This window comes from Nycticebus coucang, chromosome 2 (genome assembly GCF_027406575.1).
Source record: "Nycticebus coucang isolate mNycCou1 chromosome 2, mNycCou1.pri, whole genome shotgun sequence".
Lineage (NCBI taxonomy): Eukaryota > Metazoa > Chordata > Mammalia > Primates > Lorisidae > Nycticebus > Nycticebus coucang.
The window spans coordinates 89,258,601-89,284,025 of record NC_069781.1 but is presented as its reverse complement, the minus strand read 5'-3'; the positions used below and the strand labels follow the sequence as shown (position 1 = coordinate 89,284,025).

General features: G+C 37.8%; 1 protein-coding gene and 1 pseudogene across 1 annotated transcript in view; both read left to right on the top strand.

The window, feature by feature from the left end:
- The window catches only part of GNAQ (G protein subunit alpha q), a 328,961-nt gene that overhangs the window by 248,354 nt on the left and 55,182 nt on the right, over positions 1-25,425 (top strand). The window contains exon 5 of the mRNA XM_053575717.1: positions 181-310. Within this exon, the coding sequence (XP_053431692.1) occupies positions 181-310 (130 nt within the window). The remainder of the gene's footprint in view (positions 1-180; positions 311-25,425) is intronic.
- On the top strand, positions 23,811-24,285 carry LOC128574815 (60S ribosomal protein L23-like; annotated as a pseudogene).

The following is a 25,425-nucleotide window of genomic DNA, read 5'->3' as shown; positions in this document are numbered from 1 at the left end:
GATGACTGTTAGGTAACAGAGAATTAACAGATATTCCATAAGTATTAATTGAGTTGACTTAGATGACCATTGTCTTTCAAGAGAATATTTTTTCTAAGTTTGTAAGTAGTTCTGTATTTATATTGATTTTTAAAAATCTTTCTTTATATGTTATTAATATGAGTATTGTTAACCTTGCAGAATGGTCGATGTAGGGGGCCAAAGGTCAGAGAGAAGAAAATGGATACACTGCTTTGAAAATGTCACCTCTATCATGTTTCTAGTAGCGCTTAGTGAATACGACCAAGTTCTCGTGGAGTCAGACAATGAGGTAAGTGTTCTTTGGACAGGCAGTGGATTATCATTTGATCACCTGTTATAAATAAATGATAGGAAGTAGGTTGTGGGGGATGGGATGAACTGGCTTCGTTGCTTTCTTGACTGTTGATTTTAGGATTTTTAAACAACTAAAAATAACACTGTGGAAACACATGGTCCTCTCCGAGTGCTGAGCTCCTCTGTCAGACTTTGAGCAGGTTTGTGTGTTGAGATCCATTTAGATGCTGTCTATACTTTTAACACAATGCAGAGGTTCTAAAAATGAAAATAACATGGAAATCCCTAGGTTAATCATTAGATCATTTTATAACCTTTTTCCTACAGGACAGAATCAGGAGTGTTGGACTGAGTCACCCTGTTTTATTTTGTTTAAATCATTGTTTGTGGGATGGGTGGGTCCCAAAGAATACTCAGAACCTTTCTTGGCAAACGTGAATGACTTTGCAGCCGGTCTCTAAATCAATTCATTGTGGAGCCATGAGTGTCCTGGTGATGTGGCCTTTCTGCTCTTAGAGAATTCTGCAGGCTGTTACGTAATTTTGTTTCTGCTAAGCAGTGAGCAATTGACAAAGTGAGCCTAATATGCCTGTCTGGAGAACTGATTCAGAGTCATGATTTCTTCCCCAAGACAGGAAAACTAACAGGTGTAAATGTGGATTTTGAGGATAGTAAAAGACTTGATGATGAGTCAGAGTTGATTATAGGGAATAATTAAGGGGTGTAGAAAACTGCCTTTGTGCTGGAGTTCATTGTGCATATGCGTGCGTGTGTGTTTAGGGGGAGTGGAGAAGATGCTACTGATACCCTGTTAGAGGCAGACATTGCAGACTTAATGCCAATAGTACGTATTAGACATAAAGTAGAAAATAGAAGGAAGTGAGATACCTCAACAGCTGACTAATTTAAGATTTGGCATATTAATAATGCTTTTAATACTGTCCATTTTTTTATGTACACAAGAATTCCTAGCTTCTTGATCCTTTTAAACATTTTATTTTTCTGTAAATATTAATATCTATATTAAAATGCATATCTAGGCCTCTATAGCATTTCATTTGTGTACAGGCCCCTGGGTTACAAACACAATAGGTTCTATAGGTTTGTTCTTACATTGAATTTGTATGTAAGTTAGAATGGATACATTTACCTATTACTGGTAATAGCCCCCATTTGTAAGTAGGAGGCACGAGTAAGTCAGATGTTTGTTAACTCGGGGTCTACCTGTATAGGGTTGATAAAGTTTCCATGTAGTCTCTCATAAAGAACTGAGAGCTGCCTATTCATGCATTTCAGACTGTTACTGGTTGCAGGTATATGGGCTTTCAAGTCAACCAAAGAACTCTGTTTGAGAGTGAGTCTTGTTTATCAGCCAGTTGCCTCTGTACCTATAAAAATAGAGTACCTAAAGCAATGCTAAAATGTATGACAATTAGTTATCAAAATATAAGTTAGGCAGTTGCCGTAGAATTTTAACCATCTGTATCTCTGTATCTGTGCTCATTTGTTGTTCCATAATGTAGTATTTTAAGCATACTGTATATTTGGGAAGCAGATCTATTATAACATTTCTGATTTCTTTGAATGTTGGGTCAAGACAAAAAAATACTTTGACAACTTAAAAACGTACTGGGTACCAGGGACCTAAACAAATGCAAAATTGAAAGAAAAAAATAATCTTTGCCCTAAAAGACCTCATAAAAGAGATAGACTTTTGGTCAGAATAAAGCGTATGGAGGAAGGAGACCCTTTGTTATGTAGATCATTTCTCTTTAATCTGCTATCTAGTAAAATAAAATTTACATTTATTAACTATATAGAAAATGAAAGAAGCATATATGATTTTATTTCTTATGTTTACTTTATAGCTAGAAGACAGGTATTTATCAATACATGTTTTATATGCGGTGAATGCATTATGTAAAGAAATATATGTAATAGTCTAATGCTAATCAATTTACCACTTTAAAATTATCAAAACAGAAAAGAAAGTAGATTTCCTTTGGCAGTTCATCAGCTAGTTCTACAACGCACATAAATCTGCTTCTTATGTGGATATTGCAGATCATTTAGTCCTTCCTTACTTGACATGGCTAATAGAGGCCAGATATTTATATAAAAGTATATTATATTAACTAGAAGAAAATGGCCTGCTGTTGATTATCAGATGTCATAATTAAAATTTCCACAGTAACTTTCCATTCAAGGTATATAGGTACTAATAACGTCTAAAGATTTTGTCCCAGTTCCCTTGATTGCTATGGTGATACATTATGCTACTTTTGAATAATTACAGACTAAGATAATAAAGGTGTGATTTTCATTCAGACTCCGTCATAACTTGCAAATATTTTGAAAGCTTAGGTTATAATTCTGTAAGATAAAAATCATGTTGTATGGTATTCTTTTCTCAGACCTCAAGGCAACCCTGATGGTAGTATTGGAAGTGGTCTTAAAACATAGTAAGAAAAATGCTACTACTCATCAATTACTTCACCCATGTTATTAGGAAACACTGTTGAAAGTATTTTTTTAACATTGAGATGTAGCCACATTAATTTTTTTTTTTTTAGTTCTGCTAATATATGAGAATGTCACTGCCTTTCCAACTTCTTAAGTCATTAAGGAAATCCAGAACTACAGAATTCTAGTTTCCCTAATTTTTCTGGTTTTGGTGAGACAAAACTGAAATGAATTCCTGAAACATTTTTTCAAAATCTAATATTCATAACTTTAATCCAAAGCAGACTTTGTTGTGCCTCCCTCCCTTGGTATATATTTGTGAGAAAAACCTAGGAATGGATTCTGACAGCCTTTCTTTTATCTTGGGAAAGTGTGGAAAATGCATTGTGATCACAAACAAAAGCAACTAAGGGAAACGTTTGAGATTATTCCTTTCACTTTTGCTTCTAATATTTCTAAAATTTTATGTATTGATCCTCATGCTTTTACATATAGGTCTGCAGCTTTTCTATTGTTTGGAGAATGAATTTCTTTTTTCCATCAAAAAAGATAATATATTATTGGTGGCACCCATAGCTCAGTGGGTAGAGCACTGGCCACATACACCCCGGTATATGACAACTGCAACCAAAAAAAAAGCAAAATAGCCAGGTGTTGTGGTGGGCGTATCTGTAGTCCCAGCTACTTGGGAGGCTGAGGCAAGAGAATCGCTTAAGCTGGGGAATTTGAGGTTGCTGTGAGCTGTGACGCCACAGCACTCTACTGAGGGCGACATGGTGAGACTCTGCCTCAAAAAAAAGATAATATGTTATTAAATAGTGGCTAGAATACCCAGGGTTATAGAGCTGTGTTGATTCGTATATTCCTTGTGGTAACATACCAACATGAAGCCACGTATCCTGCTGTTGTCCTTCCCTGTGTACATTATTTCAGTACCCCTGAAAACTCAGAGCATCCAATAAGATACCTCCTAACACATTTCCGTTTGTCAGTGTTAATTCAAACATTTCCTTTTAGCCTTTAGTTGTTGTTTTTTCCTCCGTGACTATCTGAGCACTAATGCAAAGATGATCACACATTGCCTCAGTGACTGTCTTCTAGCCTAAGCTGTTCGTGCAATCTCTTAAGACCAAGACCTTTTTCTCCTCTGCTTCTTTTTTGAATATGAGCTTCTAACTTATGAATACATATATTTTAAAGGTCATGAGGAATTATCTTATAGTTTTATTAAAATACCAAGACATTTCTTTCTACCCTAGCCCCTCCTTTGACCAACATTGGTTCCCATAAACATCTACCCTTCAAACCTGATTTTTAGAAGTTGCTCAATTGATAAAGTAAAAGTAGAAAGCGGACATTTATAATACTTTAGCACCTTATACTGTCCAAAACTTTTTAAAACCATTACTCATTTGAATCTACCAACTGACTTCCCCGTGAGTCAGCATTATAAATGAGCGTGCAACAATGGAGAAATTAGGGCCTATGGCCAACATTACCCAAGGCCAGACCCTCTGCCCTTCCAGAACAGTTTTCTATCCCCTCCTCCCTGTGTCTTCTAGAAGAAAAGAGAAAAACTCAGGAAAAGCAAGAGAAGCTATAATGCAGCCAAAAGCATGGAGGAAAGAGTGGAAATTCTTCCCTTTTAAGAAGGAAGTGAAATAACTCTAAGCCCTTAGAATATGGATAGGTGACAGTAGACCAGCCAGAGATCTCACACTGGTAATTTTGAGTTCCTGTATTGCTCATTTGATTTTGAACTATGTTAAAACAAATAGTCTAAAATATGTGTTTCCTTTGGATAAAAATGTTATTCAAGACCCTGAATAGACGTGTGTTAAAAGACCTATATACGGCCAACGAATACATGAGGAAATGTTCAACATCACTAATCATCAAAGAAATGAAAATGAGAACCACAATGAGGTGTCATCTCACTCCTTAGGATGGCTTTTATCAAAAAGACAAAAAACAGTAAATGTTGGCGACAATGCTGACAAAAGGTACTGTTGGTGAGAGTGTAAGCTAGTGTAGCCACTGTTGAGAACAATATGAAGATTTTCTCAAAAACTACAAATAGAACTACCATATGATCCCGCAGTCTCACTACTGGACATTTATCCCAAGGAAAGGGAGTCCGTTCATTGAAGAAACATCTGCACCTCTGTGTGTATTTGCAACACTGTTCACAATTGCCAAGATATGGAATCAACCTAGGTGTCCAACAACAGATAAATGGATAAAGAAAATGTAGAATGTGGTATATGTACACAATGGAATATATTATTCAGCAAGGACTATAAAGGGCGAAGTCCTGTCATTCACAGCAACATGTATAGAACTGGAGGATGTTGTATTAAGTGAAATAAGCCAGGAACAGAAAGTTAACCACCACCTGTTCTCATTCACATGTAGAAGCTTAAAAAATTAGTTGATCTCATAGAACTCAAAAGTAGAACAGGATACCAGAGGTTGAGAAGGGTAGGGGTAATGGGGGTCTAGGAGAGATTTGTTAAAGGATACAAAATTACAGCTAGAAGGAGAAATAAGTTCTAGTGTTCTATAGCACTGTGGGATAACTATAGTTCACCAAAATTTAGTTTTCCAGGAACTAGAAGAGGATATTGAAAATGTTCCCAACACAAAGAAATGATAAATGGATGATAGATATGCTAATTACTGATCTGATCACTATATGTTGTATGTATCACAATATCTCTGTATACCAAATAAATATGCAATTGTTATGTGTTAATGTAAATTTTTTTTTTTTTTTCAAATAAAAAAGCAAAAAGGAGACATCTGCCAGTCTCTCTCTGTATTAGAACTCTTTGCTTCTGAGGACCATAAAATGATGCTTTATAGTTTGTTCTGCTGTTCTTCTGTATCTTTAATTGATTAAGACATTACTTTTATTTACCTATATACTCATATTAATATATGCATATGCACATGTGTGTATTTATTGCCAATCAGCGTTCTAATATTTTTCTCCTAATGAAAATACAGTGTCCTAAGACATGTAGTAAATTTTTGATGATTGCTTCTTGATTTTTAGTATTACCTTTATTATAAAAATGAGTATATTTCCTAGGCCTATTTTTAGTCTCTTCATTCTTTTGTGTTGACTACTTATGTCTGTATCAGTACAGTGTTATTTTGATTTTTACATTTCAGGAATTCATTTTAGTAATTTTAGTAACTGATAGGGTATATACATTTATACTATGATTTATTTTCCAGTATTTCTTGCTTAGTTAATGTTTTTGTCTTTAATTTTTGAATCAGCTTATCAAAGCCCTATGACCTTGTATCATAGTTTGGGATGTGATTACTTTTAATCACTTATTGATATAATTAAACCTTATTTATATCATCAAGAATTTCTCAAAAGTTTGTGCTTACCTATCCCATTTTCCTTTAATTATACAATTCTTACTTTCACTTTGTTGATTTTTTGATGATTTGGGAATTTCATAGCATAACAGACCATCATGTTGATCTGATTCTGTGTAAGCATTAGATATTACTGACCACATCTTCCAGGACCCACAGAGCCTTCTGGATACTTCTTATGTCTCTGACACTTGTTTCTTAGTTTCTTTACCAGTTTTCACTTAATTTACCCCAAATCCTTCTCTGATCTGTCTACTGAGAATAGGATTCTATCTATCCTGGGACATTTCCATTAAAGTAACATCTTAAGTTTAACATGACTGATGCAGAAATTATGATCTTCTCAAGAGATTTACCACTTCAAACCTGTTCTACTTGCTCTGTCCCTTAACTATCTCAGTGAAAGACACCAGGAAACTTCCTCTCAGCCCTTCCTCACAGGGGAACTCTCACAGTTGTCCTCTCTGGTAAACTTAGCAACTTCTGTAGTTCCACCACTGCCCTCAAAAAGGACCCACCTCTAATCCTGGGAATCAAATGTCAGCATGAGATCTATAGAGGCCAAATATCCAAGCTCTATCAATCTTCTTGGCTCCGTCACGTGCACTGAAGTATGAGTGTCTTGATCTTGAATTCAAAAGTCCCCATCATCTGATCCTTGCTTCTTTCTCCAGGATTATTTGCTGCTCGATCTGTGCCTCCATTCCAAATAGTTAGGTATTCGAAGTCTGACAACTGAGTTTGAGAAATCCCTCTTGAAAAAGTGCTACATTATTGTTGAGTATGACTACAGTCACCCTCAAAGTATTCCCCTTGGGAAGTTATGCACTAATGCCAGCACCACGTTCTCCACCCTTCAAAGCAATTTTGGAACTCTTTTTCTGGAATGACATTCAGAGCTGTTGTTGTACAAAGTCTGACAGTTTAGTTTACGAAGTGGCCATCATGCACTTAAGTTGGCAGCACTGTACAAACAATTTAGTAAGGTTTCATAACCTTGTATATCAGTGATTCACAGCTGTGCTAGTGTTGACCTCTGGTGGGGTCTTGCTGAGTGGCGTTTGTTACTGTTGCTGCATGTTTTTATGTGCTATACTCCAAGGGGAGTGCTTTGAAGGGGATCATGGTGATATTCAGCAGTGAGTTAGGTAGAAAAAATTTACCAATGTGGGCCTCGTGTTTTCTGTTTGGAAGGTTATTAATTATGTTTCTTTAATTCAATTCAGATTGTCTAATTCATCTTATGAGAGTTTTGGCACATTTTATCTTTCAAGGAATTGTTCCATTTCATCTAGGTTTTCAAATTGTGGGTATCGTACTGGTATCTCCTCTCTCATTTCTGATACTAGCATAATTTATCTCTCTTTTTTTTCTTAGCCAGGATAAAGTCTCATTGATTTTACTGATCTTTTTAGAGAGCCAGTTTTTGTTTCATTTATTTTTCTCTGTTGATTTCCTGCTTTCGGTTTCATTGACCTGTGCTCTTAAGTTTTATTATTTCTTTTCTTCTGTTTACTTTCCTCTTCCCCAAGATAGAAATTTAGATTATTGTTTTAAGGGTGTTTTTTCTCTAATATACGTATTTAATGCTATAAATGTCTCTCTAAGCATTGCAATTTTTTGTACCCTCAAAATTTAAAAGCTCTCTTTTCATTGTCATTTAGTTCAAAACACTTCACATCTATGAAATTTCTCCTTTGACCCATGTGTTATGTAGCAGTGCATTGTTTAACCTCTCAGGTATTTGGAATTTCCCAGCTTTTTGTCATTAATTGATTTCTAGTTTAATTTCATTGTGATGTGATGATTTCCATTCTTTTAGATTTGTTAAGATGTGTTGTGTGCCCCAGACTTTGTGTGGTCTGTCTTGGTAAATGTTCCATGTGAGCTTGAGAAAAATATGTATTCTGCTGTTGTTGAATAAAGTAGTCAATAGATGACACTTAACACCCAGTTGATTGATGACATTATTGAATTCGATTATGACCTTACTGATTTTCTGCCTGCTGGATGTATTTCTGATGGAGGGATGTTAAAGTCTCCACTATAATAGTGGATTCTTCTGTTTCTCCTCAGTGTTCTATCAGGTTTTACCATACACATTCTGATATTCTTTTGTGATGTGCGTACACATCAAGGATTGTTAATGGTTTCTTAGAGAATTGACTCCTTTATCATTCTGTAAGGTACCCCTTCAAGTATGCCTGATAACTTTTATTGCTTTGAAGCCTTCTAACTCTGAAATGAATAATACTTTGGTATTTTGTCTAGTGTTAGCTTGGTATATATTTGTCCATCCATTTGTTTTTTATTCTATGTATATATTTTATTTTCTTTTTTTTTTATTTATTGTTGGGGATTCATTGAGGGTACAATAAGCCAGTTACACTGATTGCAATTGTTAGGTAAAGTCCCTCTTGCAATCATGTCTTGCCCCCATAAAGTGTGACACACACTAAGGCCCCACCCCCCCCTCCATCCCTCTTTCTGCTTCCCCCCCCGCATAACCTTAATTGTCATTAATTGTCCTCATATCAAGATTGAGTACATAGGATACCTGCTTCTCCATTCTTGTGATGCTTTACTAAGAATAATGTCTTCCACTTCCATCCAGGTTAATACGAAGGATGTAAAGTCTCCATTTTTTTTAATGGCTGAATAGTATTCCATGGTATACATATACCACAGCTTGTTAATCCATTCCTGGGTTGGTGGGCATTTAGGCTGTTTCCACATTTTGGCGATTGTAAATTGAGCTGCAATAAACAGTCTAGTACAAGTGTCCTTCTGATAAAAGGATTTTTTTCCTTCTGGGTAGATGCCCAGTAATGGGATTGCAGGATCGAATGGGAGGTCTAGGTTGAGTGCTTTGAGGTTTCTCCATACTTCCTTCCAGAAAGGTTGTACTAGTTTGCAGTCCCACCAGCAGTGTAAAAGTGTTCCCTTCTCTCCACATCCACGCCAGCATCTGCAGTTTTGAGATTTTGTGATGTGGGCCATTCTCACTGGGGTTAGATGATATCTCAGAGATGTTTTGATTTGCATTTCTCTAATATATAGAGATGAGGAACATTTTTTCATGTGTTTGTTAGCCATTCGTCTGTCGTCTTTAGAGAAAGTTCTATTCATGTCTCTTGCCCATTGATATAAGGGATTGTTGGCTTTTTTCATGTGGATTAATTTGAGTTCTCTATAGATCCTGGTTATCAAGCTTTTGTCTGATTGAAAATATGCAAATATCCTTTCCCATTGTGTGGGTTGTCTCTTTGCTTTGGTTATTGTCTCCTTAGCTGTACAGAAGCTTTTCAGTTTAATGAAGTCCCATTTGTTTACTTTTGTTGTTGTTGCAATTGCCATGGCAGTCTTCTTCATGAAGTCTTCCCCCAGGCCAATATCTTCCAGTGTTTTTCCTATGCTTTCTTTGAGGATTTTTATTGTTTCATGCCTTAAATTTAAGTCCTTTATCCATCTTGAGTCAATTTTTGTGAGTGGGGAAAGGTGTGGGTCCAGTTTCAGTCTTTTACATGTAGACATCCAGTTCTCCCAACACCATTTATTGAATAGGGAGTCTTTCCCCCAAGGTAAGTTCTTGTTTGGTTTATCGAAGATTAGGTGGTTGTAAGATGTTAGTTTCATTTCTTGGTGTTCAATTCGATTCCAAGTGTTTATGTCTCTGTTTTTGTGCCAGTACCATGCTGTCTTGAGCACTATGGCTTTGTAGTACAGACTAAAATCTGGTATGCTGATGCCCCCAGCTTTATTTTTGTTACTAAGAACTGCCTTAGCCATACGGGGTTTTTTCCGGTTCCATACAAAACGCAGAATCATTTTTTCCAAATCTTGACAGTACGATGTAGGTACTTTGATAGGAATGGCATTGAATAGGTAGATTGCTTTGGGAAGTATAGACATTTTAACAATGTTGATTCTTCCAATCCATGAGCATGGTATGTTCTTCCATTTGTTAATATCCTCTGCTATTTCCTTTCTGAGGAGTTCATAGTTTTCTTTATAGAGGTCCTTCACCTCCTTCGTTAGGTATATTCCTAGGTATTTCATTTTCTTTGAAACTATGGTGAAGGGAGTTGTGTCCTTAATTAGCTTCTCCTCTTGACTGTTATTGGTGTATACAAAGGCTACTGACTTGTGGACATTGACTTTATATCCTGAAACATTACTGTATTTTTTGATGACTTCTAGGAGTCTTGTGGTTGAGTCTTTGGGGTTCTCTAAGTATAAGATCATGTCGTCAGCAAAGAGGGAGAGTTTGACCTCCTCTGCTCCCATTTGGATTCCCTTTATTTCCTTGTCTTGCCTAATTGTATTGGCTAGAAGTTCCAGCACTATGTTGAATAGTAAAGGTGGCAGAGGACAACCTTGTCTGGTTCCAGTTCTAAGAGGAAAAGCTTTCAGTTTTACTCCATTCGGTAAAATACTAGCTGTGGGTTTGTCATAGATAGCTTCAATCAGTTTTAGAAATGTGCCACCTATGCCTATACTTTTCAGTGTTCTAATTAGAAAAGGATGCTGGATTTTATCAAATGTTTTTTCTGCATCTATTGAGAGGATCATGTGATCTTTATTTTTGCCTGTTAATATGGTGGATAACGTTTATGGACTTGCGTATGTTAAACCAGCCTTGCATCCCTGGGATGAAGCCTACTTGATCATGATGAATGACTTTTTTGATGATAAGCTGTAATCTATTGGCTAGGATTTTGTTGAGAATTTTTGCATCTATATTCATGAGTGAGATTGGTCTGAAATTCTCCTTTTTGTTTGGGTCTTTTCCTGGTTTTGGTATCAGGGTGATGTTTGCTTCATAGAATGTGTTGGGGAAGATTCCTTCTTCCTCAGTTTTTTGGAATAATTTCTGCAGTACAGGAATAAGCTCTTCCTTGAAGGTTTGATAGAATTCTGGAGCGAAGCCATCTGGACCAGGGCATTTTTTAGTTGGAAGCTTTTTTATTGTTTCTTTGATCTCAGTGCTTGAAATTGGTCTGTTCAGGAGGTCTATTTCTTCCTGGCTAAGTCTAGGGAGAGGGTGTGATTCCAAATATTGATCCATTTCCTTCACATTGTCAAATTTCTGGGCATAGAGTTTCTGGTAGTATTCAGAGATGATCTCTTGTATCTCTGTGGGATCAGTTGTTATTTCCCCTTTATCGTTTCTGATTGAGGTTACTAGAGATTTTACTTTTCTATTTCTAGTTAGTCTGGCCAATGGTTTATCTATTTTATTTATTTTTTCAAAAAACCAACTCCTTGTTTCATTAATTTTCTGAATGATTCTTTTGTTTTCAATTTCATTGATCTCTGATTTGATTTTGGATATTTCTTTTCTTCTACTGAGTTTAGGCTTAGATTGTTCTTCTTTTTCCAATTCCATAAGATCTCTTGTGAGATTGTTGATGCGCTCTCTTTCTGTTTTTCGAATGTAGGCATCTAAAGCGATGAATTTTCCTCTCAAAACTGCTTTTGCAGTATCCCACAGGTTTTGGTAGCTTGTGTCTTCATTGTTGTTATGCTCAAGGAAGTTAATGATTTCCTGTTTTATTTCTTCCTGCACCCATCTGTTATTCAACAGAAGATTGTTTAATTTCCATGCCTTTTGGTTGGGTCGAGCATTTTTGTTAGAGTTGAGTTCCACCTTTAGTGCCTTATGGTCTGAGAAGATACAAGGTAAAATTTCAATTCTTTTGATTCTGTTGATATTTGTTTTGTGTCCCAGGATATGATCAGTTTTGGAGAATGTTCCATGGGGTGATGAGAAGAATGTATATTCTTTGTCTTTGGGGTGGAGTGTTCTATATGCGTCTATCAAGCATAGTTGGTCTAAGGTCTCATTTAAATCTCTTATATCTTTGTTTAATTTCTGTTTAGAGGATCTGTCCAGCTCTGTAAGAGGTGTGTTAAAGTCCCCTGTTATGATGGTATTATCAGATGTCATGTTGCTCAGACTGAGTAAGGTCTGCTTCAAGAATCTGGGAGCATTTAAATTGGGTGCATAAATATTTAGAATTGAAATGTCTTCTTGTTGTAGTTTTCCCTTGACCAATATAAAGTGACCATCTTTGTCTTTTTTGACTTTAGTTGCTTTAAATCCACATGTATCTGAAAATAAGATTGCAACTCCTCTTTTCTTCTGAATTCCATTTGCCTGAAAAATTGTCTTCCAACCCTTGACTCGGAGCTTTAATTTGTCTTTTGAAGCCAGGTGTGTTTCTTGCAGACAGCAAATGGATGGCTTGTGTTTTTTAATCCAGTCAGCCAATCTATGTCTCTTCAGTGGGGAATTCAAGCCATTAACATTTATGGAGATAATTGATAAGTGTGGTAGTATTCTATTTGTCTTATTTGGTGAGAGTCCATTGCTTAGTTTTATCTTTTGCGTCAGTGTGGAGGTTAGGTTCTGTCCTTTAATTTCTGAGTTCTTACTTTGCTGCTGATCCATTGTGGTGGTCAGTGTGAAGAACAGGTTGAAGTATTTCCTGTAGAGCTGGTCTTGTTGTGGCGAATTTCCTCAATGTTTGTATATCCGTAAATGATTTGATTTCTCCGTCAATTTTGAAGCTTAGCTTAGCAGGGTACAGAATTCTGGGCTGGAAATTGTTCTGTTTAAGTAGATTAAAGGTAGATGACCATTGTCTTCTTGCTTGGAAAGTTTCATTAGAGAAGTCTGTAGTCACTCTGATCGATTTGCTCCTGTAGGTCAACTGGCGCTTACTCCTGGCAGCTTGCAGAATCTCTTCTTTTGTCTTGACTTTGGACAGGTTCATCACAATGTGTCTTGGAGAAGCTCGTTTAGAGTTGAGGCAACCTGGGGTCCGATAACCCTCTGAAAGCAGTGTGTCAGAATCTTTGGTGATGTTTGGGAAATTTTCTTTTATAATATTCTCTAGTATGGCTTCCATTCCTCTGTGGCATTCTTCTTTCCCTTCTGGAATTCCTATAACTCGTATGTTGGAACGCTTCATAAAGTCCCATAATTCTGACAGTGAGCGTTCTGCTTTCTCTCTCTTCTTTTCTGCCTCTTTTACTATCTGAGTTATCTCAAAAAGTTTGTCTTCTACCTCTGAAATTCTTTCTTCTGCATGGTCTAACCTGTTGCTGATACTTTCCATTGCATCTTTAAGTTCCCTGATTGACTGTTTCATTTCCTTCTGCTATATCCTTTTTATATTCTTCATATCATTCATCTCTGATTTGATTCTGTTTTTTGATTTCCTTTTGGTTATTTTCCACTTTGTTAGCAGTTTCCTTCATTGTTTCCATCATTTCTTTCATTGTTTTCAACATGTGTATTCTAAATTCCCTTTCTGTCATTCCTAACATTTCTGTATAGGTGGAATCCTCTGCAGTAGCTACCTCATGGTCCCTTGGCGGGGTTGTTCTGGACTGGTTCTTCATGTTGCCTGGAGTTTTCTGCTGATTCTTCCTCATGAGTGATTTCTTTTATCTGTTTCCTTGCCCTAATTTTCCTTTCACTTCCTCTTGCTCTTTAAGTTCTTGTGCCTGTGGAAGTTGTGGGCGGGTTTAGACGGATTGAACACACGCGACCACTTGCCGGTTTTCCATTGTTTTAGTCCTCCTCTTGGGGTCCAGAAGTCTCTCGCTGACTCCCTGTATCCTCATAGGAGTGATGATAGGCAGTTCCCACCAGCCAGAAATGCCTGGAATCCTATCTCCCCAGACTCACGGTGCCCAGATGCAAGGAAGCTGTTACTCGACTGCCATCTTGCTCCGCCTCCCTATATATTTTTTTAAAGTGGCTTTATTATGGAAAACATGTTGGTTAGTTGGTCTAGTTTTTTGATCTGTTCTGTTTTTTAATTGGTGCGTTTAGATTATTGATGTTTAAAGTATTTGTTGATAAAATTGGAATGTCTACTGTATTTAGTATCATTTTCTAGTTTGTACTTGCTTATTGTTCCTATTTTTGTCTTCTGTTTTTCTGCCTTCTGTTTTGTTTTTGCTTTTGTTTTAGAGTTTCACTCTGTTGCCCTTGGTAGAGTACCAGGGCACTCCTAAACTCTTTGGCTCAAGAGATCCTCTTGCCTCAGCCTCCCAAACACCTGCCACAACACCCAGCTATTTTTAAAGATGAGGTCTCGCTCTTGCTCAGGCTGGTCTCAGCCTCCCAGGGTGCTAGGATTATAGGCATGAGCTACTGCGCCCGGCCCCTTCTGTGGTTTTAATTGAGCATTTTATATAATTTCATTTTCTCTTCTTAGCCTGTCAGTTATACTTATTTTATTTGTTTATTTATTTATTGGAGACAGAGTTTTGCTGTGTCACCCTCGGTAGTGCTGTGTTAAGTGATTCTCTTGCCTCAGCACCCCACGTAGCTGGGACTACAGGTGCCTGCCACAACATCTGGCTACTTTTTGTTGCAGTTGTCATCGTTGTTCAGCAGGCCCGGGCCGGGTTCGAACCCACCTGCCTCCGTATATGTGGCCGGCGCCCTAAACACTAAGCTACAGACGTCAAGCCCAATTATACTTATTTTAGTGGTTGCTTAGAGTTTGCAATGTACTTTTACAACTAATTAAGGTCCACATTTAAATATTACTATACTATTTCATGGGTAATACAAGTACCTTATAATAGCAAAATAAATTTCCTTCCATCTGTTCCTTGTATCGTTGCTGTCATTCATCTCACTCATATGTGAAAACATGTAAGTGTGTATATGTATTTAAATATACATAAAAGTATACATATTAAAAAGCATATGTAATTAGTTACTATTATTATTTTGACTGTGATCTCTTAGATAAAATAAGAATGAAAAAGTTTTTAGTTGCCTTCGCTTATTTCTTTTCTAATCCTCTTCCTTTATATTAATACAAGTTTCTGATGTAGATCATTTTGCTTCTTTTTGAGAAATATATTCTAATATTTCTTGGAAGGAAAGTATACTGGCAAAAATTCTCTCCAATTTTATTAGTCTGAGAAAGTCTGTTTCTTCATCATTTTGCAAGAATAATTTTGTAGGGTACAGAGTTCTAAGTTAGTGGGTTTTTCCTCTCAGCACTGTGTTTCACTGTAATTTCTTATTATGTGGTTTCTGAAGAGAAGTTAGATGCAGTTTTTATCTTTGATACTCTTTAAGTAAGGTATTTGCTTCATCTGGCTTCTTCCAAGATTTTCTCACTATGTTTGATTTTCTACAGTTTTAGTCCATTTTGTGTTGCTGAAAGGGAATACCTGAGACGGGCTAATTTATAGAGAAAAGGTGTCTGTTTGGCTCACAGTTCTTTCTGAGCATGTGTAAGAAGCATGTACTGGCATCTACACCTGGTGAGGGCCAGGTAAAAGAAGGGAAGGTATCGTGTATAGACTTCACACAGAGAGAGAGGGGAAGAGGGCGGGGTGGAGTGGGGAGACACCGTAGCAACCAGCTCTCATGGGAACTGACAGAGCAAAAACTCACTCACCTTCAAGAATAGCACTAAACCATTCTGGAGGGAGTCACCAGTGACCCAGACATCTCTCACTAGGTCCCACCTCCCAACACTGCCACACTGGGGATCAAATGTTACATGAGATTTGGTGGGGACAAAACAAACTGTAGTACTATGTTCCCATGGGGGCAGAACTGTCATTTATCCTTGGTGACTCTGAACTTCCTGGATGTGCTGTTCAGTGCCTAACGTTATAATTTGGAGAAATTCTCAGTCATCGTTGCTTCACATATTTCTTCTGTCCCTTTTGCTCTTATTTCTCCTTCTGGTATTTCTGTTACTACTCATATGATATAACCTTTGTAGTTGTTCCACAGTTCTTGGTAATTTTCTTCTTTTTATTTTTCTAGTCTTTTTTCCCCTTTGCTTTTCCTTTCACAAATTTCTGTTGAGATACTCCTCAACTCACTCATTCTTTCTTCAGCTGTATCCAGTATAGTGATCAAAGGCATTCTTCATTTCTGTTATTGCATTTTTTTTTTATCTCTATCATTTACTTTCCATTCTTCCTTGGAATTTCTACTTCTCTATTTACATTTCCCTTTTATTCTTGCATGTTCTTTCCTGTGTTCATTAAAGGATATTAATCATAGTTGTTTTAAATTCTTGTTCTGATAATTCTGACATCTCTGACATATTTGGGTCTGGTTCTGATGCTTGCTTTCTCTTCAAATGATGTATTTTGCTTTTTAGTATGCCTTGTGTTTGTTTGTTTTTCTTGATACCTGTTCATGATCTACTGGGTAAAAGGAGCCCTCGGGAGTATGGTGGTAAGTGTGGGGAACAGGAAGCTTTCTACAATCCTGTGATAAAGTGTCTGTCTTTAATGAACCTGCACCTCTGGACTCTAAACTTTACAAGCGCTTCTCAATGTCCCTCCCTCCTCAGGTGGAACACAATGGCTGGTGTGTGCTGGAGTTGATAATTTCTCTTCCCTCCGATTGGTTAGGCTCTGATAAATCTGCAGTAGTTCCAAGGATGTTCAACCTACAACCTTATGTTAGGACTTTTTTATCTATGGTATTGGTTATCATGAAAATTTTGCATGGACCCTTTTTTCTTTATTAGCTCATCATCTTTTGTTAGTGTTTATGTATTTAATGCATGGCCCAAGACAACTTTTCTTCCAGTGTAGTGCAGAGAAGCCAAAAGGTTGGGCATTCCTGGTGGGCTCTGGAAAAATAGTTTCTTTGGAGGGCAGGCAGGCCTTGGTAAGACAGACAGAAAGCTCTGGTGTGTTTTAAAATGATTCCTTTTCCCTTTTCTCTAACAGAAGCACAAGGCAATTTTCCCTGATACTCACTGTGAAAGCCTGGTTGATTTCCTGGAGTTAAACTTGCCAGGACTGGGTCCCCCTGCAGTTTTTAACTTGTACTCACGGAGTCTCCAGAGATTTGTCTATTACCATCTAGGTTTTTGTACTCCAGCGCTGGTTTCTGAAATTTTTTTTTCCTCATATGTTTCTGTTCCAGGAAGTAATGATTCTCTATATTCATCTCTTTTTCTCCAATTTTGGGGCAGTGCTTTGCCCTGTGACCTCACTTTTCTGATAGATCTAAGAATTGTTGATTTTTCAGTTTGATCATCTTTGACTTACAGTTAGGATGGAGTGACAACTTCAAGCTCTTTTCATGTCACACCAGAAGGCTGAAGTCACTACTGCCTAAATTTAGGGTATTATTATTACCCAAGTGAAGCCTTGTCCCCTCTTTTCCTCATGTACACACAAACCCCAGCCCTAAGCAACCACTAATGTTCTTTCTGCCGCTACAAATTTGCCTCTTCTGGACAATTTATATAAATGAAATATGATATGTGGCCTTTTGTTTTCATCCATGTTGTAGTGTGGATCAGTGTTTCCTTTTTATTGCCAAGGGACACTCAGTTCTGTGGATACAACCATATTTTATTTTTCCATTCATCCGTTGGTGAACACTTTGGTTGATTATACTTTTTAACTATTATAAATAATGCTGCTATGTACATTTATGTACAGTTTTTCCTGAGAACATATGATTGAAATCATGCAAATAGTTTCCCTTCTCGTGGGTATATTCCTAGGAGTAGATTTGCTGGGTCATTTGGTAATTCTATGATCAGCATTTTGAGAAACTACCAAACATTTTAATGCGATTACTCTATCTTACAACTCTGTCAGTATTGTATTAGGGTTCCAGTTTCTCCATATGCTAGCCAACACTGGTTATTGGTTGCCTTTTCTATTTTAACCATCTTAGTCGTTGTAAAGTAGTGATTTCCTTAATAAATAATGATGTTTTCATGTGCTTATTGGCCATTTATATGTCTTTGGAGAAACAGCTGTTCAAATCCTTTGGCTATTTTTTTTTTTTTTTTTTTGAGACAGAGTCTCCTTATGTCACCCTCGGTAGAGTGCTGTGGTGTCACAGGTCACAGCAAGCTCAAACTCTTGGGCTTAAGCTATTTTCTTGCCTCAGCCTCCCAAGTAGCTGGGACTACAGGCACCCGCCACAATGCCTGGCTATTTTTTGGTTGCAGTCGTCATTACTGTTTAGCAGGCCTGGGCCGGGCTCAAACACGCCAGCTTCGGTGTATATGGTCGGCACCCTACTCACTGAGCTACAGGCACTGAGTAGCCTTTGCCTATTTTTAATGAACCTTTTTTTTTGGTAACCAATTCTTTTGTTGTTGTTGTTGTTATTGGAAATTCATTGACGGTACAAAGAACCAGGTTACATTGATTGCATTTCTTAGGGAAATTCCCTCTTATAACTGTGTCTGCCCCTAGGAGGAGTGTCACACACTGTGACCCTCCACTCCCCTTGTCCTTCCCTCTTCCCACTTCCCCATTCCCCCCGCCCCCACCATGACCTAATGAACTTATTTGTCCTTTCATTTTTGAGTTGTCAGAGTTCTTTATGTATGTAGACACTGGACTCTTAACAGAAGTATGATTTGCAAAAACAGAGGAATTACAAAAAAAAACACATATTTTAAAAAAGGAAAAAATTATATTAAGTTTGTAATGCTCAAGTCACCTTTGACCTCTGCATTTGCAAGGGGTACTCAAGAGTGACTTATGTTCATGTTTTGTTATCAGTATGTGTTGAGTATTACAATTTTAATACAGGTTTTTTTCAAGCTTAAAATGTGTATACATTTTTGGGGCACCCTATGTATACTCTCCCATTCTTTGTTTTGCTTTTTGCATAGTATCTTTTGAAGCACGAAGGATTTTAATTTTGATGAAATTCAATTCATATTTCCTTTGGTATTTTGTGGTTTTGGTTGCTGTATCTAGGAAACTTGCCTAATCCAGGGTGATGAAGATTTACATCTGTGTTTTTTCCTTGTAGTTGTGTAATTTTATCTCTTTTACTTTAGTATATGATTCATTTTGAGTTAACTTTTATACACATGCTCCTCAACTTATGATGGAGTTGCAATTGCTACTGAATATATACTACCTTCACACCATCATAAAGTAAAAATATCTTAAATTGAGCCATTGTAAGCAGGGGACCCTCTTTATATGATGTAAGAAAAGACCTGACTTTATTTTTTTGCACGTAGATGTCCAGTTGTCCAAGAACCATTTGTTAAAAGACTATTCTTTCCCCCCTTTAATTGTCTTGGTGCCCTGGTTAAAAATTGGTTGATCGTGAAGATAAAGGTTTATTTCTGTGCTCTGAATTCCATCCTGTTGATTTACATCATCACTTCTAAGTCAGTACCACACTGTCTTGATTAAGGTAGTTTTGTAGTAGATTCTGAAATCAGAAAGTGTGAGTCCTTTACTTTTGTTGTTATTTGAGATTGTTTTCACTATTTTGGTTCCTTTTCATTTCTTTATAAAGATCAGCTTGTCAATTTCTGCAAAAAAAAGCCAGCTAGAAGTGGGAATGATTATAGTATGTTTATCAATTTGGGAGTTTTACCATCTCAATCCTTGAAAAGAATGCACATTCTGGTGATGTTTGGTAGAGTTCTGTTGATGTATGTTAGTTCCACTCGGGTGATCATGTTTTTCATCTTCTTTTTATCATCATCTTTTGTTGATATTTTGCCTCACTGTTTTACCTGTTATTGAATGTGATGTGTTGGAGTCTATTTTGTATTTTTTCAGTTTTGTCAATTTTCACTTTATGTAATTTGGGGCTCTTTTGGTTGGTACACACATTGTTCTTGTTAAGTATGCAATTGTTCTTCCTATATAATCAAGTTAACCTTTGTTATTATATATTTCTTTGTTTCTAGTAACAATTTTTATCATGAAATCTATTTTTTCTGATATTAGTCTAGCTCTCTTTTGGTTACTATTTACATGATACATTCTTTTCTATCCTTTTTAGCCCATTTGTATCTTTTAATCTAAATTGCCTCTCTTGTAGCCAGCATGTATATGGTTTGGTCGTTTTTTCTTTTAATCCTTTTTGCCAACCTTTGTTGACTGGTATGTTTAGGCCATTTATATCTAACATTACTGTTGGTTCACAACTACTGTGGCTGGGAGACTGTTGATTTTCAAGGCTGTTGCAGAGATGAGAAAAGGGGAATTGAAAATGATACAAGTTAAAATGCTACAAAACAAACTGTTCAGATTCGGTTAGATTCAGCTGTTTTTCTTGAACAAATGCTCTTTGAATTGTTACATGTCTTTGTTCAATATCCAGCTGTCTGAAAATGTTGACAGTGACAATTTTCAGCATGTTCTTGTTACTGTATGGAAGGGTGGATTTTTTAGAGGTCCTTTTCCCACCATTCCATACATGTGTCTCTAAACTGAATTTTAAAGGTAAATCTGAGCATACAATAATCATGGAAACACAAGTGATGTATTAAAGTGCCTTTTTATTTGTTAGAATAGCAAGGGTCTAAAAGAAGAATGAGAACTGAACATTCTTACATGCTGCTAATAGGATAAATTAATACGATCTGCGAATTGGTTGACATAACAAATTGGTGTAACAATATATAAAGTTCTTTCAGGTTTATACCTTTGATCCAGTAATTCCACTGCTAGGAATTTTATGCTGGTTGTTTAAAAGGTTACATGTCCTAAAGACAACATTGTTTATAGTTGTTAATAATGAAAACTAAATTATACAATAGTATGAGATTGATTTTTAAAAAAATCAGAGTATACTTAAAATATAGAATACTATGCAGATGCTAAAATAATATATATGTGATTAATATTAGAAAGTTGTTCATGATATATTGACATAAAGAAATGATTTCCAAATAGCTATTTTCATAAAGCTATAAAATCATGCATCTGATTTTTAAAGATACACATGAATGCCTAGAAGGTTAAATTGAAGCTATTAGCACAGATTATCTCTGAAGAGTTGGGGTTAGGGTAATTTTGGTTTTATGGTTTATTCATTTTACTAATCTGCATTTTCTGATTCTTACCTGAACAAACATACTGTGTGAATTAAATAGTTGAATTTTTAAACTAAGAAATCTTTCTTTTTTTTTTTTTTTTTTTTTTCCTTTCTTGCAGTTTTTGGCCGGGGCTGGGTTTGAACCCGCCACCTCCGGCATATGGGTCTGGCGCCCTACTCCGTTGAGCCACAGGCGCCGCCCAGAAATCTTTTAAAAAATCTATTAAAATTTTGTTAAATAATGAGCTTTTTAGCCTACTTTCCTTTTCTGAATTGCTTTCAGAAGTGTAAGATGGAGAGACAGTGAATGGAGAAGTACAAATGTCGAGCCAAAGAAGCTTAGCAGTATTAGAAAACATCCACTTTCTGCCAATTTTCTGAAAATGTCTTTAAAACTGAGACATCCTTTAGAAATAATACAAATTAAGGAACTGATTGAAATAAGGGAGACAGTTACATGAGATTAGGATTTATCTCAACACTTATTCATTCTAGATGGAGGAAATGCAGAGAATTTGAAACTCAAAATAAAAGCTCAGCTTTATAGACGATCAGATGAAGATTCTATGAGCCCAAAGCCAGAGGAATCGGGACCAATTTTGGTGGTCATATTTACCAGCTGGGGTCTTTCTTACCAGCTGTTTTTTTCTTTTAAAAAAAGGGAAATAAAGGCTCAGCGGCTATGGCTCAAGCGGTTAAGGTGCCAGCCACATACACCTGAGCTGGCAAGTTCGAATCCAGCCTGGAACCCACCAAATAACAATGAGGGCTGCAACAAAAAAATAGCCCGGGCGTTGTGGCTGGTGCCTGTATTCCCAGCTACTTGGGAGGTGGAGGCAGGAGACTCACTTGAGCCCAGGAGTTGGAGGTTGCTGTGAGCTGTGATGCCACGGCAGTCTAACCAAGGTGACAGCTTGAGGCTCTGTCTCAAAAAAAAAAAAAAGGAAATAAGGAGAGAGAAACAAAGGGAGAGAATTTGTCTTTTATCAGGGAATCTATATTTTATCAAACTTAAAATCGTTATCTGTAGTTTTGTTATTCTCTAGAAAAATAGTACATTGGTTGGAACTCTAGGCTCAGCTTAACAGGTCTGGATTACATGAAATGTTCTGCAAGCCAAGATTAAGATCCAGGGCATGGGTAATGTAGCTGCCATTATCCAGGTGTCTTATGTTGCCTTGATTAAATCTTCTATGGCAACATGACATGTTTTCACACATTAACCTATGAAGAAAAGCAGTATCGTTTTGAATTGCCAATTAATAATGTGAATTGTCACTTTAAAAAAAGGATAAGAAAACAAGGCAATGTCTTTTTTTTTAGGATATAAAATTATAAGTTTATTGTATATCAGAGAGAGGGAAGAGAGTGCGGGGAAAGATGAGAAAGAGAGAGAGAGGGGGCTGGGGGGACAGGGAGGGAGCACCTCATTTTGTGGGTCACTGGGCAACTGTGATGTGCCACTCCACAGCAGTCCCTGAAGAGGCAATAGGGAAATAGGGAGTAGAAGGAATCAGCCTGTCTTGGGTGGAATCACAATCACCCATTTCAGGCTGGGTAATCTTGAACAAGTTGATGTTTTGGTGCCTTCCTTTTAATGTAAAAAATGAAGGTATTGTTTGTCTTAAAGTGTCGTGAGGATTTTTAAAACAGATGACAAATAAGCTTCCTGAAACACATAGACATTCAGTAAATGATAGTCTATATAATCAATAAATTTAGTGGTAATATTATTTCTTTCATTTCCAGACATCATCAGTTTGGCCTTTTTAAGATAACTCTTCAACTTGACATTTATGTCCTACAGCCAGAGTCACAGGCTTAATTCTTATTTGTTAAATTACATAAAAATATGGAGGAAGGTGTTATTTCTGTAAATACTGAAAAAACAAGGAAGCTCTTCTTTCATAGTAACAGAAGTAAAAGGTTTAAAAATGTGAAAAGGGGACTTAGAGCAATGTAGTTTTTATAGCACAGCTGCTCACATCTGTAACATGTATGGCTTTGTTTGCCCATGGTGTTCCTATTAGCTGTAACTTTGCGGTTGGAAAAGGACAAAAATTTTACAAAGCTTTAGCTTCACATAACCAGGAAGAACCCAGATGCAGCCGCTTTATTGATACCTCAGACCAGTTGAGTCAGGGATCTCTTTTCTTTGCCCCCCACAGTGCTGAATCACATCTTCTCAGCTTAGCAACCCAAGAGAAAGGGAGTTTCCACTCCACTCCAAAAGGAGACATCTGCAGGAAGGGCGCAGTGCTGCTGGGGCATCTCAGTGTAGGTGAACATTGACTCAGTGGCCACAGCAGAATGTATTTCCAGAAGACCAGGGTGGTGGACAAGGAGCAGAGCACACCTGGCAGAGAAAGACAATAGCCAGTGTAACATTGTTTTCCAAATTGTGGGTTTCACCACGTGAGTAGGTTGGAGCCATTACTGGATTGTAAATTCCATACGGTGGATCTTGAGCAGCTTCTTAAAAAGGTGAAATAGAGGGGCGGCGCCTGTGGCTCAGTCGGTAGGGCGCCGGCCCCATATACCGAGGGTGGCGGGTTCAAACCCGGCCCCGGCCAAACTGCAACCAAAAAATAGCCGGGCGTTGTGGCCAGCGCCTGTAGTCCCAGCTACTCGGGAAGCTGAGGCAAGAGAATCGCTTAAGCCCAGGAGTTGGAGGTTGCTGTGAGCTGTGTGAGGCCACGGCACTCTACCGAGGGCCATAAAGTGAGACTCTGTCTCTACAAAAAAAAAAAAAAAGGTGAAATAGAAAGGAAGCCTTTCTGTCCTTCTCCGGTAGTCCAAGATGTCGAAGCGAGGACACAGTGGGGTCCTCTGGTGCGAAATTCCGGATTTCCCTGGGTCTTCCCGTAGGAGCTGTGATCAACTGTGCTGACAACACAGGAGCCAAAAATTTGTATATCATCTCTGTGAAGGGGATCAAGGGACGACTCAACAGACTTCCTGCTGCTAGTGTGGGTGACATGGTGATGGCCACAGTTAAGAAAGAGCTCAGAAAGAAGGTTCATCCAGCAGTGGTAATATGACAGCCGAAGTCACACCGGAGAAAAGATGGTGTGTTTCTTTATTTTGAAGATAATGCAGGGGTCATAGTAAACAATAAAGCCGAAATGAAAGGTTCTGCCATTACAGGACCAGTTGCAAAGGAGTGTGCAGACTTGTGGCCAAGAATTGCCTCCAATGCTGGCAGCATGCAAGATTCTCCTGTATATTTCTAGAAAACATTAAAACATGTGTGATCCCAAAAAAGGTGAAATAGAATAGATGTGAATGAAATTGAATAGAAAATATCAGAGGGTATCATAGGGGAATTATTGTTTCTTGATACTTGCTTTCATTATATTTACCTGTGTATGTGTGTATAAGTGTGTACTAGGTGCAATGTAAACTGTGTTTGTTAATGTGGGTTGTGATTTTAAAAGTTTACAAGTCTGTATGGTGTCACTGTGAAGGTGCAGTCTGCTTGCTGCTAGGATCTCATTCTTCACGGCAGTCTAGGATTGGGAGGAAGAGTGAGTGGGGGTGGCACAAACCCAGCCACAGGTGGGAAAAATCAGTAGCTCCTCAACCTTTCCCAGTCAATATGATTGAGTTTTTTGTTTGTTTTTGGTTTGGGAGTCTGTGGGGGAAGTTTGGTTTTTTCCCCCCTTTCTGTGTTGCAATTTAAGATAAAAAGAATTTTCAGAAACAGTTACAGCCATAAATTCAGCTCAGTTTGCCGCGTTTTAACACAGAAGCTCTCTTCCACTAACCGGGCCAGCTTCATGGGCACCAGCCTCAGCGCAGTCCCTGGGGGGACTGGCAGGGGGCTGCACTTGGGTTAACACACTGCTGTTAATACACAGCTTTATGGGCACCAGCCTCAATGCCGTCCCACGGGGGGGGGGGGGCTGAACTGGGGTTAATACACTACTGTTAATACAAAGCTTCACAGGCACCAGCCTCAATGCCATCCCACGGGGGAGCCCTGCGCTTGGGTTAATACACCCAATGCAGTCCACGGGGGTCCCTGCACGTGGGTTAATGCACTCAATGCCATCTCCAGAGGGGCCCTGTACTTGGGTTAGTACACTGCTATTAATATACAGCTTCACGGGCACCAGCCTCAATGCCGTCCCATGGGGGAGCCCTGCACTTGGGTTAATACACCCAATGCAGTCCATGGGAGTCCCTGCACTTAGGTGAATGCACTCAGTATCATCCCTGGAGGGGCCCTGCACTTGGGTTAGTACACTGCTGTTAATATACAGCTTCATGGGCACCAGCCTCAATGCTGTCCCACGGAGGGGCCCTGCACTTGAGTTAATACACTGCTGTCGCCATCTTAATAATTTTCGACCAAGGACCCCACATTTTCATTTTGTACTGGGCCCTTCAGATTATATAGTCAGTCCTGTCCA